This window comes from Nannospalax galili, unplaced genomic scaffold (assembly GCF_000622305.1).
Source record: "Nannospalax galili isolate Female #2095 unplaced genomic scaffold, S.galili_v1.0 scaffold510, whole genome shotgun sequence".
Lineage (NCBI taxonomy): Eukaryota > Metazoa > Chordata > Mammalia > Rodentia > Spalacidae > Nannospalax > Nannospalax galili.
Window position 1 is genome coordinate 2139197 of NW_008329677.1, and position 15770 is coordinate 2154966.

Consider the following 15770-nt stretch of genomic DNA (forward strand, 5'->3'; position numbering starts at 1 on the left):
CTTTCCTAGAGTGCATGTCTGCAAGTCTCTACACAGCGGTTAAAGCAGAAGGCAAACATGTGACTTTGATGGTTTAACACCCAGCATATCAAACACACAGAACTACCACAATTCAACATGCCAAGAAAGGTGAACACTCTCTCTTCCATACAATCAATACAATAAACAGATTTTTTTCTTGGTCTTTTTTTTTTTTTTTTTTTTTTTTTAGACAGGGTCTCCTTACTTGGCTTTTTCTTTTTTTTCTTAACTCACTATGTAGACCAGGCTGTCCTGGAACTCACTATGTAGACCAGGCTGTCCTGGAACTCACTATGTAGCCCCAGCTGTCCTGGAACTCACTATGTAGACCAGGCTGGTCTTGAACTCACAGAGATCCGCCTTTGCATCCCAAGTGCTGGGATTATAGGCATGTGCTGGCAAACAGATTTGTTTTAATCCCTCTACATACAAGCAAAATTTTAGAAGATGTTCTTCTGACCCAGCCCTTCCACTGTCCTTTCCTGTTGATGTCATCTTAAAGGAAGAGCTCCTTTCCTTCCTTCCTTCCTTCCTTCCTTCCTTCCTTCCTTCCTTCCTTCCTTCCTTCCTTCCTTCCTCCCTCCCTCCCCTCCTCCTTCCCTCCCCCTCTCTCTCCATCCATCTTTCTTAGTGTGTGCATGTGTACATCTGTGTGCATTCATGTGTATAAGTGCAGGCCTGGAAGCTAAAGGAAGGGTTTTCTAACAGTGACAGTGTGATCTTATATTGGGTCATGAAGTAGAAAAGTTCTTCATTTCATTTGCAACCAGGGACATGGTTGGGGCATTAGCTATCTGGAGAGAGTCTGCAGCTTTGGTAATTATGTAAACATAACTTCAATTTATTTTTTTGTTTGGTAACTGTACTGTAGTTTGCAACAGACGGCTTTGTTTTGAGGAAACACAATGAAGTATTTAGGGGAAAGGGGGCAAAGATGCCTGCAACAGACTCTAATGGTTCAGAAAAAAAGGAAGGGACGTGTGCATGTGTGTTTATAAACAACGAAAGAAAAAGAAGAACGAGGCAAATGTGGCAAAGGGCTAACATTGGGGAAACCAGGCGCGGGCTGGACATTTCTTTGTATTATTTGTGCAATTTTCCTGAAAGTCTGATATGATTTCAAAACGGAAAGTTAAAAAAATTAAATTTCTGTGGAGTTAGAAAAACGGCTTTAGGTGTGGTTGGTGTTATTTTTCCCTCCTTTGAATGGTCACCCAATGGAATAGCTTCTTTTGCTGACACTAAAATGAACAGCAACAGAAATCTTAGTTTCTAGGCTGAAGATACTTGGCACAGTGATGAACTCTGGTCTTTCGTGCTAACCTTTGTGTCTCACAGGCTGCACATACTCACTGAAGCCACCTGGGTTCCCCTGTGGTGACTGCCGGATCCGACACTAATGTGACTCCATTTTTCAAGTTCACAGGTCCACTTATTTATAAGATTAGAAACACTTGGGTTCTCTCTCTAGCCTCTGGAATCCTTGACTTTGGGTAGGATCATACTGAATCCAAATTCCTCCTCCACCTCTGCACTCCACCTTTGTTTCAAGCTAGAGCTCTATATACTTGCAGAAATCAAAACAGAAACAAAGGAGTTAAAAGTAAGAAGAAAAGCAGATTAACACACACACTTTGCAGCTGACATTTATATAGATGACTCTGTACTGGTTGTTTTAAGTTAATAAACTTGTGTGACTTCATAGCTTGTTTGACTATACCACATATGATCATTACCATAAAAAGTTGATAACAGTAATTGAGTGCTTGGATGAGCGAAGTCCTATCCAGATGCTTTACTTAATTATAACCTAATCCTTGCAGCAACTCTTGCATAATACTAATACTATGCTCATTTTATACATGGGGAAACTAAGGTCTATAAATGTCTAATGGCTTGCTTGAGTCCACATGATCTCTCTCTCTCTCTCTCTCTCTCTGATTAAATTTAGGGTCTTGAGCATGCTAAGCAAGGGCATTACCACTGAGCCATCCCCCCACCCCAAGTAAATGATCTCTTAATCTTAAAGTTCAAGGCACTTTGTAAATGCTGACCACTTTATTTCTCTCATCTAAAGGTTCTGAAAGCTATGTTAATATCAGGCCCGTACCTTGGCAGGATGTGGCCACCCAGGAAGGTGAAGGGTGGGTCAATCCTGTCAATCTTTATTAGGAATGTAATAAACGTTCAATGCAGTGTTTTTCATTATTCCTTCAAATCAGAAAGAAAGCCTGGGCCAACAGGAGAATGCATGGGATATATCCACACAGTGGAATACTACAGTGGAATTCAGGCAATGGAATGCATTCACTTAATGAGGAAGCACAGAGATACACACAGTGGGCGAGAAGCCAGATGTAAACAAGTCTCCCACAGCATTTCATTTCTATAAAATCCAATACAGAGTTGGCCTATGACGTCAGAAGTTGGTGATGCTTACCCTTGGGGAAGACCCGACTGAGAGGAGACACAGGGCCACTTTAGTGTATGTGAGGAGGATAGAGAAGCTGTACTTCTGGGTTTAGGTGGTGGCTACTTGGGTGAATACATAGGTAAAAGTCTGTGGGGCTCAGTACTTAAGACTATGCACTTCATACATGCAAATAAACATGTAGAACAGAAAACAACTCAAGACCAACATGGGATTTTCACTTTGACCCCCAAGAGCAACTTGTAACTTCAGAATGAGCCCAGTCATTTCCTGGCCTGACTGTTATACAAATCACCTCCAAAACGCTCTGGGCTAATCCCAGGGGGCAAGAAAAACGGTGGGTTCATTCCCAGAAAGTTGGGCACACTCACTCTCCACTCATTCTCATGGCCAGGACCTGTGCTGGCCTTGGTGTCGTTGGGCTTTGGAAATCTGTTGGGAGGATTGAAACTTTGCCTATAGTAAAAAATACAAGAATAATTCCAACAATGGTATTGAAATGGAGGGAAAACCTGAATAAACCCTCTGGTTTACTTGATTCTAGCTAGTAAGTAGCCCAGGCTGGGCTGGAACTTACTATACAGCTCAGGCTGACTTCAAACTCACAGCAATCCTCCTGCCACAATCTTGAGGCCTGGCTGACTCCTTGATGATTTTAGAAGTCACTTAGCTAAGCAGTAAAGAAATAGCTCCTAGCTTTATGATAGCATGACCAGCATGACCCATGTGGTCAATATGTAATTGTTTATCTTGTTTTTCAGGAATTTGAAATTTGTTTAGGAATTTGTCAGGAGTTTGTCTAGCTCAAACCAGTCAAAACCAGTGACTCGTTACCTGGGGCTGCCAGGTGTTTGATGGATGATGACGTTTTGCTCTGGAGGGTCAAACACCCCACCCTTGGAAACAGCTGCTGTATCCTGTGCTGATGACCAGCACTTCACTGCAAACACCTATCTCACACCTCTCCCCACCCCACTGCTTCATCCTGTAAGTACTCCCGAAGCCTGTCCTAGGGGAGGTGGACTCGAGACTTGGGACTTTCCATCTCCTCACCTTTGCCAAACCTGTGAACAGACTGCCAAACTTGTCACTTCAGTGATTAGCATTCTGTGTGGTGGGCAGAGCAGGCAGCATTCAGTATTAGTGCTAGGTGTTTTTCCAAATACGTTTTGTTATTATTGCTTTCTTTTGGAATCTTCTCTTTTTTTTCCCCCCAGGGCTGTGTATTTATGGCCCCCCACCAAATAATAAAGATAAGAAATGAGGGGTGTTCAAATGAAACCAGGTACCAGTGATCCTGCTACTTCTCTCTAGAAGAAATCTAAGCATCTGACCTGAAGTAAGAGAAAAACATGATTTGCAGAACTGAAGAAACAGGATCTTTCAGAATATGGGCACTGTATGTTCACTGACTCTCCAAATCCTCAAACAGACCCCAAGCAAGGAGGACTATGATGATATAAGTACCTCACAGTGGAGTAAACTGAAACCCAAAGAAATCCACACCATGCAGCTAGCAAGAGGGGGAGCTGGGATTCTGACCAAAACACAAGCTTCCCAAGGGTTCTTGGTCTTAAGGTCAGCTGCACTCAGACAGGAGAAGGCATGAGTAATGGACATGTGCCAACACTTGTAACCATTATGGGACAAGAACTAGGTGATTGCTTTCTCCTTCGATTTATTCGCATTTATTTTATGTGTATACCTGTTTTGCCTGCATGTATGTAAGTGCACCATGTGTATGCAATGCCTGTGGAGGCCAGAAGAGAGCACTGGATCCCCTGAAACTGAAGTTACTAATGGTTGTTAGCCACCATGTGCACTGAACCTGGGTCCTCTGCCAAGCCAGCTCTCCAGCCCCATGACTGCTTTTCTTGACACTCATTAATGACTATTCTATCTTTTGGATAACAAGAAGTACTAAAAAATTGTTTGAAATACAATATTTTGAATTTTAGAAACCACATGTTAGCTGTATCCTCTGAATGATTCAAAGTGGAAATGAGTTTTCTGAATATATGGATCATATCAATTGGTCCCCCAAACCATCCCTAAGTGAAAAGTGGCAAAGACCATGGTAGTGGCTGGGGTTCTCCTTGCTGCTACTGAATGTAGTGGTCTAAGGAAATAGTCACTGTATTGCTCTCTAAGCAAAAACTGATTCACTCCCGTTAAGAATAGGAGACGCTGCACTCAGATGGAGGCAGGAGGATCAGGAGTTCAAGGCCAGTCTTAGCTACATAGCCGTATTAGGGCCAATCTGAGCTACAAGAGATCATGCTTTAAAACAAGCAAAAAATCAAGCAAGCAAATAAAAACGAAAAAGGAGAGAGTTTTTTCTTTTTCCTTCTGCCTGACCCACAGTGTAGATTCAGAGGTTGGAGATGGAAAGAGGAAGCACTACCGGCCCCAGTAATCCACTGGCTTTGTGCACTTCCCACTTACCTATGGCTGGACAGGCAGAAGTGAGAGCTCCATAGGAAAAGGTGAGGTCCAGAGAAGGGGCCTGTCTTAGAAAGAGCACTGATGGCCATAAGGCCCAGTGGCCAGTGAGCTCCATTTTATAAATGGTCTTGACCAAGTTACTTTAGTTTTCATTGTCACCATCTGGACTGTCTTCAGAATCATGGTTCATGGAGTCTGTCCTACATATACCAGAAGTCTAACTGAGTTGGTAACTATTTAAACAATGCAAAATAGCAACTGACATCTTTCAAGGGATTCTAACAGTACCCAGAATCTAAACAAATAACAAATTAAGAGTCTTTGTACTTTTCTTGGCTTTAATTAAATATCTGACCAAAAAAAATTAAGGGAGGAGAAGTTTATTTTGGCTCACAGCTTGAGGGGATAGAATCCATCATGGTGGATGAAGTGGCTTTCTCGGTGTGTCAGTGGGAGCTCAATGACCCCGGGTCCTCTGCAAGAGCAGTGCATGCTCTCAACCTCTGAGCCACCTCTATAGTCCCTCACATTTCTGCTCATTTTAGCACGCTTCAGTGAAAACCATCATGAAAATGTATGGACCCTATTCAAGTAGTATCTCACGCAGGAAACTCTAGAGCTGATTACATGCCTTCTGGTAAAAGGCCAGTAAAGATGAAGGCAGAGGAGAGGAGGCTGTTCCTTGTTCTGAGACTGGGCTTCTGAAGCAGGGCTGCAGGTCAGATTTGCAGAGCAATGAGGGCTCAGTTTGTATCACTCACTTCACTGAGATAGCCCATGGAATGCCTCCTCCCACATCCTTGATTTCAGGGTGGATATTCTAAAAATCTTGGCTTACACCAAAATCTCGCCTCCTAATTCAGAGCTATGTCCTCCAGAAGTTATGAAAAGGACAGGATGAGATTCTTTTACAGTAGAGACCCAACTGGCATTCCTGAAAAGCCTTTCCAGCGTTCACAGACACCTGTTCAGAACAAATTTGGGGCTTGAGATTCTGGGAATAGCATTCACAGTGAAGATTCCTGTATTCCTTCCAGGAAGTGAGATGTGGGAATGAGCACACAACAGAGAGCTGGAGATCTCAGTTGAATGCCAGTCCCCTCCTGCACCGGCCTCCGCCCTCTGTACACCTTGACCTCTTTCTGAATTTGCAAATCCTAAACAATATATGCAGAAATATACCAACCTTGGGTTACGAGTCTCAAAAAGTGTTACTCTATTCCCATGTCCATAGTAAGCCACTGGGCCCTTCACTTAGGGATATGTAAAACACAGGCAACTGTGTTAAATCCATGTTCTTGTCAGGGTACTAATCTAGTCACTTGTACATTGAAGGGGACTGGCTTTCTAATAATTAGGATCACATCTTCCCCTCTGTGCTGAGTGTCTCAGCTGACCTCTGCTCCAACAGACTTCCCCTTACTTTCCAAAAGTCTGGCGAGTTTCACCATCCTTTCAAAACACTGTTTTCATTCATGAAGAAACAGGAAAAACTGCCCGCCTTAATGCGAATGCTAAAAAACAAAACAAAACAAAGCAGACCCAAACCAGGGTGGGCATAGTAGCACGCCTTTATAGTCCCAGTTATTTCTGAAGCTGAGGCAGGAGGACTATTGGAATCTAGGCGAGTGAGGCCAGGCTGTGCAATACAGTTGGACCTCTGTTTTAAATAAGCAAAACCAACCAACTAACTAAACAAATAAACAAAAAAAACCAACGCAAAAGCACGGTAATGTTTCTGGAGGTCACAGTCGCAGCAACAAAGGAACAGCAAACTGCTCCAAGGCCCTTAACTCCTAGTGGCAAAAGGAACACAAGCAGCAATGGCAGAAGGATTAAGCTAGCCAACCAGGGGCTTGCCACAGGTGGTGGCTCCTGCCTATAACCCCAGCACTTGGAGGCCGAGGCAGGAGGATTATAAGTTTTGAGGCCAGCCTGGGCCACATAGTATGTAGCTCCATAGAAGACCAAGTTCTGTACTTGTTAGCTACTAGCTGGTGTGGATGGTGCAAATGGCGCCACCTGGCACCCAGCCCCTTTGTCTTCCTCCATCCTGCAAGGGATAGGATGCATTTTCACTGGGGGGTAAGAGGGTTCAGGCTGCCCAACACATGAGAGGCTCCACAGGTGCGGGCGTCCCTTCTCAGTAGGACCTTCAGTTTTAAGGACTGTAATTTTGAGTATGTTTCTGGAGAAGATGAGCTTTTGAGCTTTAAGAGCACACACCATATCTCATCTTCACTACAAACGGGGCTGGCAGGAGACCTTCCCAGGACTGCCATGGATTGATGCTTAAGATACCAGCAGGGAAGCACAGGCCAAAGCCCTGGCCCCTAAGGAGTTCCCTGATCCCTAAGGAGTTTCCTGGGCTGACTGGTGCTGCTTTCACATAGCTCAGGCCTGACATGAGCCTGCTAGCTTGTCCCTCAGCCCTGACAGGAGGCTTCTCAGGCAGGGCAGGGTCCCTGGGGAATACTAAGTTAGAGCTGGTATCCAAGAGAGGGAAGACTCTGGGGGGTGGTGGTCAGGGGAAGGAGGCAATGGCAACATGTATGTACATTCTGTAGTCTATATAAGTCTCCTGAAGCAGTTTCAGTCCTGTGGCACATCACAAATACACATTCCTTTCAACCACTCATTCTAGCACCCTAGCTCCTTTAACCACGCCCTGATCACCCTGGCTAGGTCAAAGCACTGCAAGAAAACAAACAAGGCTTTGAGTCTTTTGCGAAGTAAAGCACTGCTCAAATTCACTTGGGGTCGGGGGTGGGGTGGAGAGCCTCTACCACACACTGTTTACTACTTTTAACAAACAGACCCAATCAGAAAGAAGAAATCTGGGTTTAGTTTCTGAACTGCCTGGAAATGTTTGGAAACTCTTGCATGTTGCTGCCCACTGAATGAAGCCACTGAAATTAACCTTTTAGAGTCAACCTTCTGAAATGAAAACAAAATTAAAAAAAAAAAAAGAAAGAAAGAAAAACTCCTTGGAGAAAGAAAAACTCCTTAGATACTCTTGCCCTGGAAAAAAAGACTGCTTGCCAAATTCAAATTTGCCTGGCAAGTTGCTTGCCAAAGTAACTATTAACTATTCAGCCCTTCCATGAGGTTATAAAGAAACTATTTCTCTTTGACTCTGGAGAAAATGCCTTTCATGTGACCTCCAAACTATGTTACTTATTTTAAAGGTATATCAGATAAACTTGTCTTTCCCTTTCTTGCTTACTCCAAAACCGTGCCTGGTACAGACTGCAGGATGAAAAGCCAGCAGGGAGGTTTACACCTTGGAGCAGGAGGAGTCTCAGGACCCCTAGAAGCTGGCCCTCTTCTGCTTTCTGATCTGGTGTTTTTACACAGGTGTGCTCAAGGTAGAAACCCAGTGTTCTGCACACCAGATCTTTACATTCTCGGAACAGATGCACATCTTTTAGAACAAAGCAGAACAAAACAGAACCTCCCTAGCCTCTCAAAAGGCTGTAAGTACACAGCTTGCAGAGGGATGCACACTTAGAAAATGTTCAACATAACACACACACAGAGCACAGCAGCATCAGCAAGAACCCTCCAAAGTGACACAAATATCATCTCTAGGCAGACCTTCTGCAGTTCAATCAATCACGCCGGAAACAGAAGCTTCACAAGCAGCAGCTACCTTATAAAGCTGATTTTTCCATTCAAAGCAGGTAGAGATTTGTGTCATTTTGAACTTCAAAGCAAACTTAATCCAAAACAACTAACAGAATGTACTGTCTGACCAGGTTACAATTAGATCTTACAGTCGGGGAGATAAAAATGGGGTACTTACCAATTTGGTCTTCGGGGATCAATGACTCAATGGGGGGGTCCAGCTCAGAGCTCTGAGACAAGTAGTTCTTGACCTGGGTCATAAACTGCCGGATGGTCTGCAGCATGTCGGTGCTAGACACGTGGCACTCCTTGTTCTCCTGCAGGAAGCTCACATAGTCCTGCACCAGGCACCCGAAATAGGTGCATTTGTCCCGGGACAACTCTGCGATCCTGCGGACCATCCGCTTCTCTGGAGTCATGAAGGAGCTGAACACCCCGCTCATCTTTCGTAGCTGGGACTTGACGAGCTTGGGCAACACAAAAGAGCTGTTTCTCTTCTTCTTGGACTTGATGGGGGGAGCCATGGTCTCCTGGTCACTCTCGCCTTCGTAGTCCTCCAGGCTGCTGGTGGTGTCTGCCTCATAGCCATAAAGGGGCATGCTCCGGTCGAACTCCAGCGAGTCGGAGGAGGAAGTGGAAAGGCTCATGTCGCTCAACCTCTGCCTGCCTCCATGGCACGGGGACTGTGATTCAGAGCCGGGAGGCTGCGCCCTGGCCCTTGTGCAATCCTCGGGGGCGTCCTCAGGCGGGGCTCCACCTGCGCTCCCAGCTGTGCCCAGCTCCGGCTCTGAGCTCTGGCTGGGCCGGGAGGCGCTCAAGGTCTTGGCGCAGCCTTCCGCTTCCAGAAAAGAAGCCTGCTTCTTCAGGCGGGGTGGAGGGATGGGAGTTGGTTTTGTTCCAAGCAGAGCTACGTTCCCATGTTTGCTATGGTTGACTGTTTCTGGCATGCTCGTCTGGGGTTCAGTCCTGGACAGCCTAGGGCTTGTGTGCAGACTATTAATAGCGGGTGGCGGGGGCCTGGGTGGGGGGGACCGAGGTCTCTCAGTGCCATTAGCGTTGGGAGTCCTTGTGCTCAGCCGCTTCAGGCCTCCGCTGAGGTCCTGGCTGTGCACTTTCAAGAAAAGAGGATTAATAAAACACAAGGCTCCGTTGGTCTGGCTGCACTCCAGCTCCGAAGGCGTCCTGGTTTTTATAGAATGCACTCCATTTATAAGGCAGAGCTGACGCAAGGAGGCAGGACAGATGCCGGTGGACGAGAGAGGCCTATGGGGAGGTGGGAGGTTTGGGGGTTTGTTGTCAGCTGAGGAGCTCCAAAAATCTGAAAGTCATTATCAGTGGACACAAGAATGTAAATACAGTGCACTCGGGTCATTCCTTCATGAAGTAAAGATTTTAAAACAGTGAAATGATAATTTTTAAAAACACTGCAGGGCAAAGCCAGTCACTGAACTTTTTTTCTTTTTCTTTGACGCCCCTTCCCCCCCCCCCATTCCCTTACTTGAAAGGGCAGAAAGGCAGCCATGCCTCGCTATGGGCTCACAGGAAGGCTCCAGGGTCCTCTCACCTTCAAAGCCCTTGAGAAATGTTGGCTCAGCCAACAGACAACTCCAGCCCAGCCCTTCACACAGGTAAGAAGGAAAAGAGAGCTGGAATGGGTACAATATAAGCTCAGTAAAGGCCACAGAGCTCCTGAGCTTGCTTTGCCAAAATCCAAGTCAGCCCAGAAAGCAACACCACCCTTTCCAATCAACTTCTCCCAGGTGCCCTGCAAGGAGGAGGCTGTCAGCCAAGGAATCCATCTGGCTTCCAAGTTCCCCTTTATGGGGTAGGACCAGCAGCTGTGCTTGGGGGATGTTACACAATCTGCTTGGGGTTTTACATACTCAGCATTAAAACCCAAAGATGAGGAAAACTGCGTTCATGGGTCCCATTCATCGGTGTGGCGGGGAGTTGGAGGGGGGACCAGACAGTACACAGCAAGTGTATGCAAATGTTAAGTTCAGCTTAGGCCATTCATCTTTGTGGTTGGATGGCTCTTCCTTCTCAAATCCTATAACCTCCTTTCGAAGGCTATAAATACTGAGTGCTTATTTCAAGTACTGTGGGCTGTGAATTGCATCTGCCCTACCTGCCTCTGCACTTACAAAAGAGCCTCAGTTGTTCACATACACTGAGGGAGTCAATGATGTTTGAAATGTGTCTGGAATAACTTCCGCTTGGGATAGGTTATATTCCTTCTTCCTCCACCTCTGTCTTTCACTTTCTTCCTTACTGTGTTTGCTTTACCTGTTTCTTCCCTATGGGTTCAGAATGGCTGGCCATTGGTGGTAGGGTCAGAAGGAAATGTATGTTAGAAGCCCTGCCCTGCCTTGTATGTGTGATGATATAACTGATGATGCTATCCCTGTGGCATGCTTTGTGAGAACTTTATAATGTCCCTCTTTCCCTTTTCTTTGGGATATTCAACATGAGAGCCAACAGTCACAGGTAGCTACAGAGCCCATCCAAAAAGATGTGTAACTAAAGAGCTCAATATTAAACTATTTAATACCAATCGATTTAAAATTTAAAACGGATGCTCAACTCAGTTAAAAGCATTTATGTATGTTTAGAACTGGAGAATGAAAATCTCCTTTTCCTACTGTGAATTTCCAAATCAAAATATAGATTCTATCTATCTATCTATCTATCTATCTATCTATCAATCATCTATCTATCTGTCTATCTGGGCCTGAATCAAGATGTGCTGTAACACTATAAACTGGATATCAGATATCTAGAATAAAAAAAATATATAAAGTATACCATTTCTTTGGAGTTTTATACTGATTACATGTTGAAATATTTTGACTATAATACATAAAATAAATTATTAAAAATTTATCATCTGGGGCTGGAGAGATGGCTCAGCGGTTAAGAACACTGGTTGTTCTTGAAGAAGACCCGGGTTTGAATCCCAGCACCCACATGGCAGCTAACAACTGTCTGTAACTCCAGTTCCAGGGGATCCAACAGCCTCTTCTGTCCTCCACAGTCATTGCACAACACGGGTGCACTTACCTATATTACATGCAGACAATACACTCATTCACATAAAATATAGTAAATAAAATATTAGAAAAATATTAAAAAAAAAATTTATCATCTGTTTATTTTTCAAATGTAGCTGCCAGAAAAATGTGAATTTCATACAAGCTTGCCATATGTTTGTGTTGACCAACGTACCAATTTTGGGTTTTGGAAGAACTCTCTCTCCTACTCCCAGGTCCTCTGAATCCTGCTTAGCTTTCTCCAGTCACAACTGTAAATCTTTGTAAGTCCCTATATGGCCAGAACACTTAGTCCTCATGTATTTTATCTCTTATGTAGACCTTGAACCTTATTCATACAAGGAAGAGAGATCTTATTAACCTTTGAACCCTTAGTCTGGGTACCCTGCCTGTCATATAGCAGACCCTTAAGAAATAGCTGAATGAGAGAGCCGGGCATGGTGGCACACGCCTTTAATCCCAGCACTGGGGAGGCAGAGACAGGTGGATCTCTGTGAGTTCAAGGCCAACATGGTCTCCATAGTGAATCCAGACCAGCTGTGACTACAGGGAGACCCTGTCTCAAAAAGACCACAAAAAAAAAGAAAAAGAAAAAGAAATAGTTGAATGAATGAACAAACAAGATGAAGACCCTGCAGTAAGCATATGCTGCATGTAGACCATCAAATCAGAGGTACTGGGGCAGATGTCACCAGGGAAAAGTGACACATGCATATCTTCGAAAGTTCTATAATTAGAGGCTGCACAGGTGCAGCTCAGAGGTAGACCTCTTTCCCAGCATCCACAAGGCCTGGGGTTTCATCCCCAGCACTGTGGGTGGTTAGGGGAGTGAATCTAGTTGATTATATTAGTCTCAGGAAGTATTTTAATTTCTTGCCAAAGATATATGGAACTTAATTGTAACAAAAGATAAAACTTTTAGGTAGGGCCATTTCCATGGCTCTGTCATTATTATTACTATTTTGAACAGGACCCTCTTTCCCAAACCTACTACTCAGAAAGGCCTCAGACACCCCTGGCAGTTCTCTGTAGGCAACTATTCTGGAAAGGAATATGGAGCTTCCTCTAGGCTTTTCTATGGATGAGGGAGGGTTCCTCAGAATGACATATACTTCAAAACTGGTTCTTTAGACCAAGAGAAAAATATGCCAAAAGAGGAGGAGGAAAAGGAGGAGGAAGGGGGGAAGAGAGAGAGAGAGAGAGAGAGAGAGAGAGAGAGAGAGATCCATTTAAATATTACGATCTGCCTGACTGTCAACTTATCCAAAGACTCAGGTTGTAAAATCGTAAAAGAACCTCCCTTTTCCATCTCTGAAGAAAACATCTGACTAAAGTTAAACCCATAGGAATTCTGCCAGAGCCTTGGGATAAAGAAGTCAAATCAGGTGAGCTATGTGTCTTGATCCTTTATTCGCTACTGTCCAGCAGAATTGTGGGGGTTTGGGGACATCTACAAAGCAGCAGAAGGGGGAACCAGCTGTCAGAGTAAGGATCCTTGGTGACATGAAGGATGTGATCCAGAGCAGTGGGGTGGAAACTGAGAAAGAGGGGAACAGAAACGGATGCTACTCGAGATGCTTCCACTGACACGTTCCTCACAGCACCAAAGCACCACCTGAGGTGCCTGTGTGCCACTCAAGATAGAAGCCATGTGTGTGAATAGGAGCTGAGGGCTGCCCTTCCCCAGCAAGGTGCCACAGAAAGGGAAGACCCCTACAGATCACAGGTACTCATGCTGGGACATCCACATCGGTGTAGCCCTAAAACCTTTATGGGAGAAGCTAGGGATTTAGGAGCTATCCAGGCAAGCTCATTTGAGAGTTGGCTGAACATTTGTCCTGGAAGAAGAATCCCAGAAAGTGTGACTGGGCCTGAGGGCTGCATTTTGCCAGGGAGGCAGGGGATTCTTTTAGATCACAGGTGTGTTTGATGTAGCAATGGAGCCTTAGCCAGCCCCAAAGGGATTCTATTCATGGACGCATTTTAAGATAGACCAGGCAGGGGCAACCACTTACTTAGTCCCAGCTGGGCTAGTTCTTCAAGCTGAGCCTCGGACTTGGCTGTTGAAATGGCATAAGGCAACTTCAAGGTGAATGGCAGAACATCTCTGATTTTCCAGAAAAAGAGAGAGAATGTTTGTAATTGCATGCCCGATTACTGCGTCTTGCATTCATTTACATCATAGACATGTTCCATTTTAAACTATTTAAAACATCTCAAGTTGAGACCATACCGCATCCCACTAGAGTTTCTATAGTTTGGCGACTCTCCTGCATTATTATACTGAAGACAGGTGAAGACACAAACCTGCCTGGTTTCAGAATCCCCGCTGAGGACCATGATGTGTGGTAAATAGGTGTGTAGAAGTTCATATCTGAGTCACTGACTCTGCTGGTAAGCCTATCACACCTCTACAGTAGCAGCACGTGCTAATTTGCTAGATGCTTATCTGACTATTGGGTTTCAACTCCCTGGACAGGAATGTTCAATCCTCAGTATACACAGGAGGTTCTCAGCAAATACCAGCTGATTTCACTTCACTGTGTCATCTTCCAACAGGAGACCACATATTGTCCTTGTGTGTTGGAAACCAAACTTTCTACTGTGTTTTAGTGCATATCTTCTCTAACTTGGATATACACAGGAATCCCTGATGGTTTCATTATATTATACACCGCATACTTGGATTCAGGAGGCGTGGATGCTGCTGAATGCTTATCAACCAAGCTCCCAGGTGAGGAGTGCTGCTGGTTACTTGACCAGTCTCTTTAAAGGCAAGTCTTAGGCACCTCAGGCCAAGAACTGCCCAAGAGGTACGGCACCATGTGCTAACGCTCCATGTACAGAGAGGGGCATCACTGCACTGTGAGCCCAATAGGAAGATGCCAAGCTGACAGCAGGATCCTGCCATAGCCATGGCTACAGCATCAGGAACAACTGCATGGGCTGTAACTTGCATTCTCAGAAAGGACAGAGGCAAATGAAATAAACAGCTGTTTATTTTCCTATGCAGGGCTGAGAACCACACACTAAGCACTCATAAAGTTCCTACAAGGCTCAGGATAATAGTCTGTCTGGGAGAAAGTGTTTTTAGAATGAATGAATGAATGAATGTATATTCAATGACAATGGACCTGCACAAAAAGCTGTTAATTTTTTTAAGTTGTGGTATTGGTCTTACAAAGAAAGAATTACTTATTCACTCCACAAATGTTTATGAACATCTAGGATGTCAGACATTGTTCTGGGCCTGGGAGCAAAACACGAGTCCTTGCTAGTAAGCAGTACTGTGCCAATAGATGTAAACAGGATATAAACAAGTAAGAAATTTGTAGAAATGTCATGCAAGAAAGGGAAATGAAGACTCTTTGAACCCAGGCGTGGTGGTGTACACCTGTAATCCCAACACTTGCGAGATGTAGGCAGGAAAATCATTAAGTTCCAGGTTAGCCTGGATTACATGGTGAAATCCTGCCTTAAAAAATAATCAAGGAGCTGGAGAGATGGCTCAGTGGTTAAGAACACTGGCTGTTCTTGCATATGACCCGGGTTTGAATCCCAGCACCCAAATGGCAGCTAACAACTGTCCATAACTCCAGTTCCAGAGGTGCCAAAAGTCTCTTCTGTCCTCCTCAGACATTGCACGACACAGGTGCACTTACCTACATGCAGGCAATATACACATACACATAAAATAAAAACAATAAATAAAATAGTTTTAAAAAATAAAAATAGGGAGCTATCTGGTGAGATGGCTTGGTGGGTAAAGGCAATTGCTGTGCAAGCCTGAGCTTGATCCCTGAAACCCACGTAAAGGTGGAAGGAGAGAACTGACTCTACTCTACACGTGCACTGTGGCATGGGCATGCCCTCCCTCCATCACACATACACAAACATGAATAATCACAAACACAAATAACTTTTTTTAACTTTTAAGTCTTATTCATTTTTTATGTGTATGAATGTTTTGCCTGCATGTATGTAAGTGTACCACATGTGTGCAGTGCCCACAGAGGCCAGAAGAAGGTGTCAGATCTCCTGGAACTGGAGCTATAGATGGTTGTTAACTGCCCTGTGGGTGCTGGGAATGATTCCAGGTCCTCAGCAAGAGCAACCAGCAGCTCTTAATCACTGAGCCATCTCTTCAGCCCCTACACAAGTCATTTAAAAAATTAAACCATAAAAAGAAAAAAAAT

General features: G+C 44.6%; 1 protein-coding gene across 5 annotated transcripts in view; it reads right to left on the reverse strand.

Moving 5' to 3' along the window:
- Rin2 (Ras and Rab interactor 2) overlaps positions 1-15770 on the reverse strand; it is a 264895-nt gene that overhangs the window by 14318 nt on the left and 234807 nt on the right. For all 5 annotated transcript variants that reach the window (XM_017800218.2, XM_029567625.1, XM_008841360.3 and 2 more), the window contains 2 exons: positions 13590-13681; positions 8703-9842 (listed from right to left, as the gene is read on the reverse strand). In XM_017800218.2, the coding sequence (XP_017655707.1) occupies positions 8703-9842; positions 13590-13681 (1232 nt within the window). The remainder of the gene's footprint in view (positions 1-8702; positions 9843-13589; positions 13682-15770) is intronic.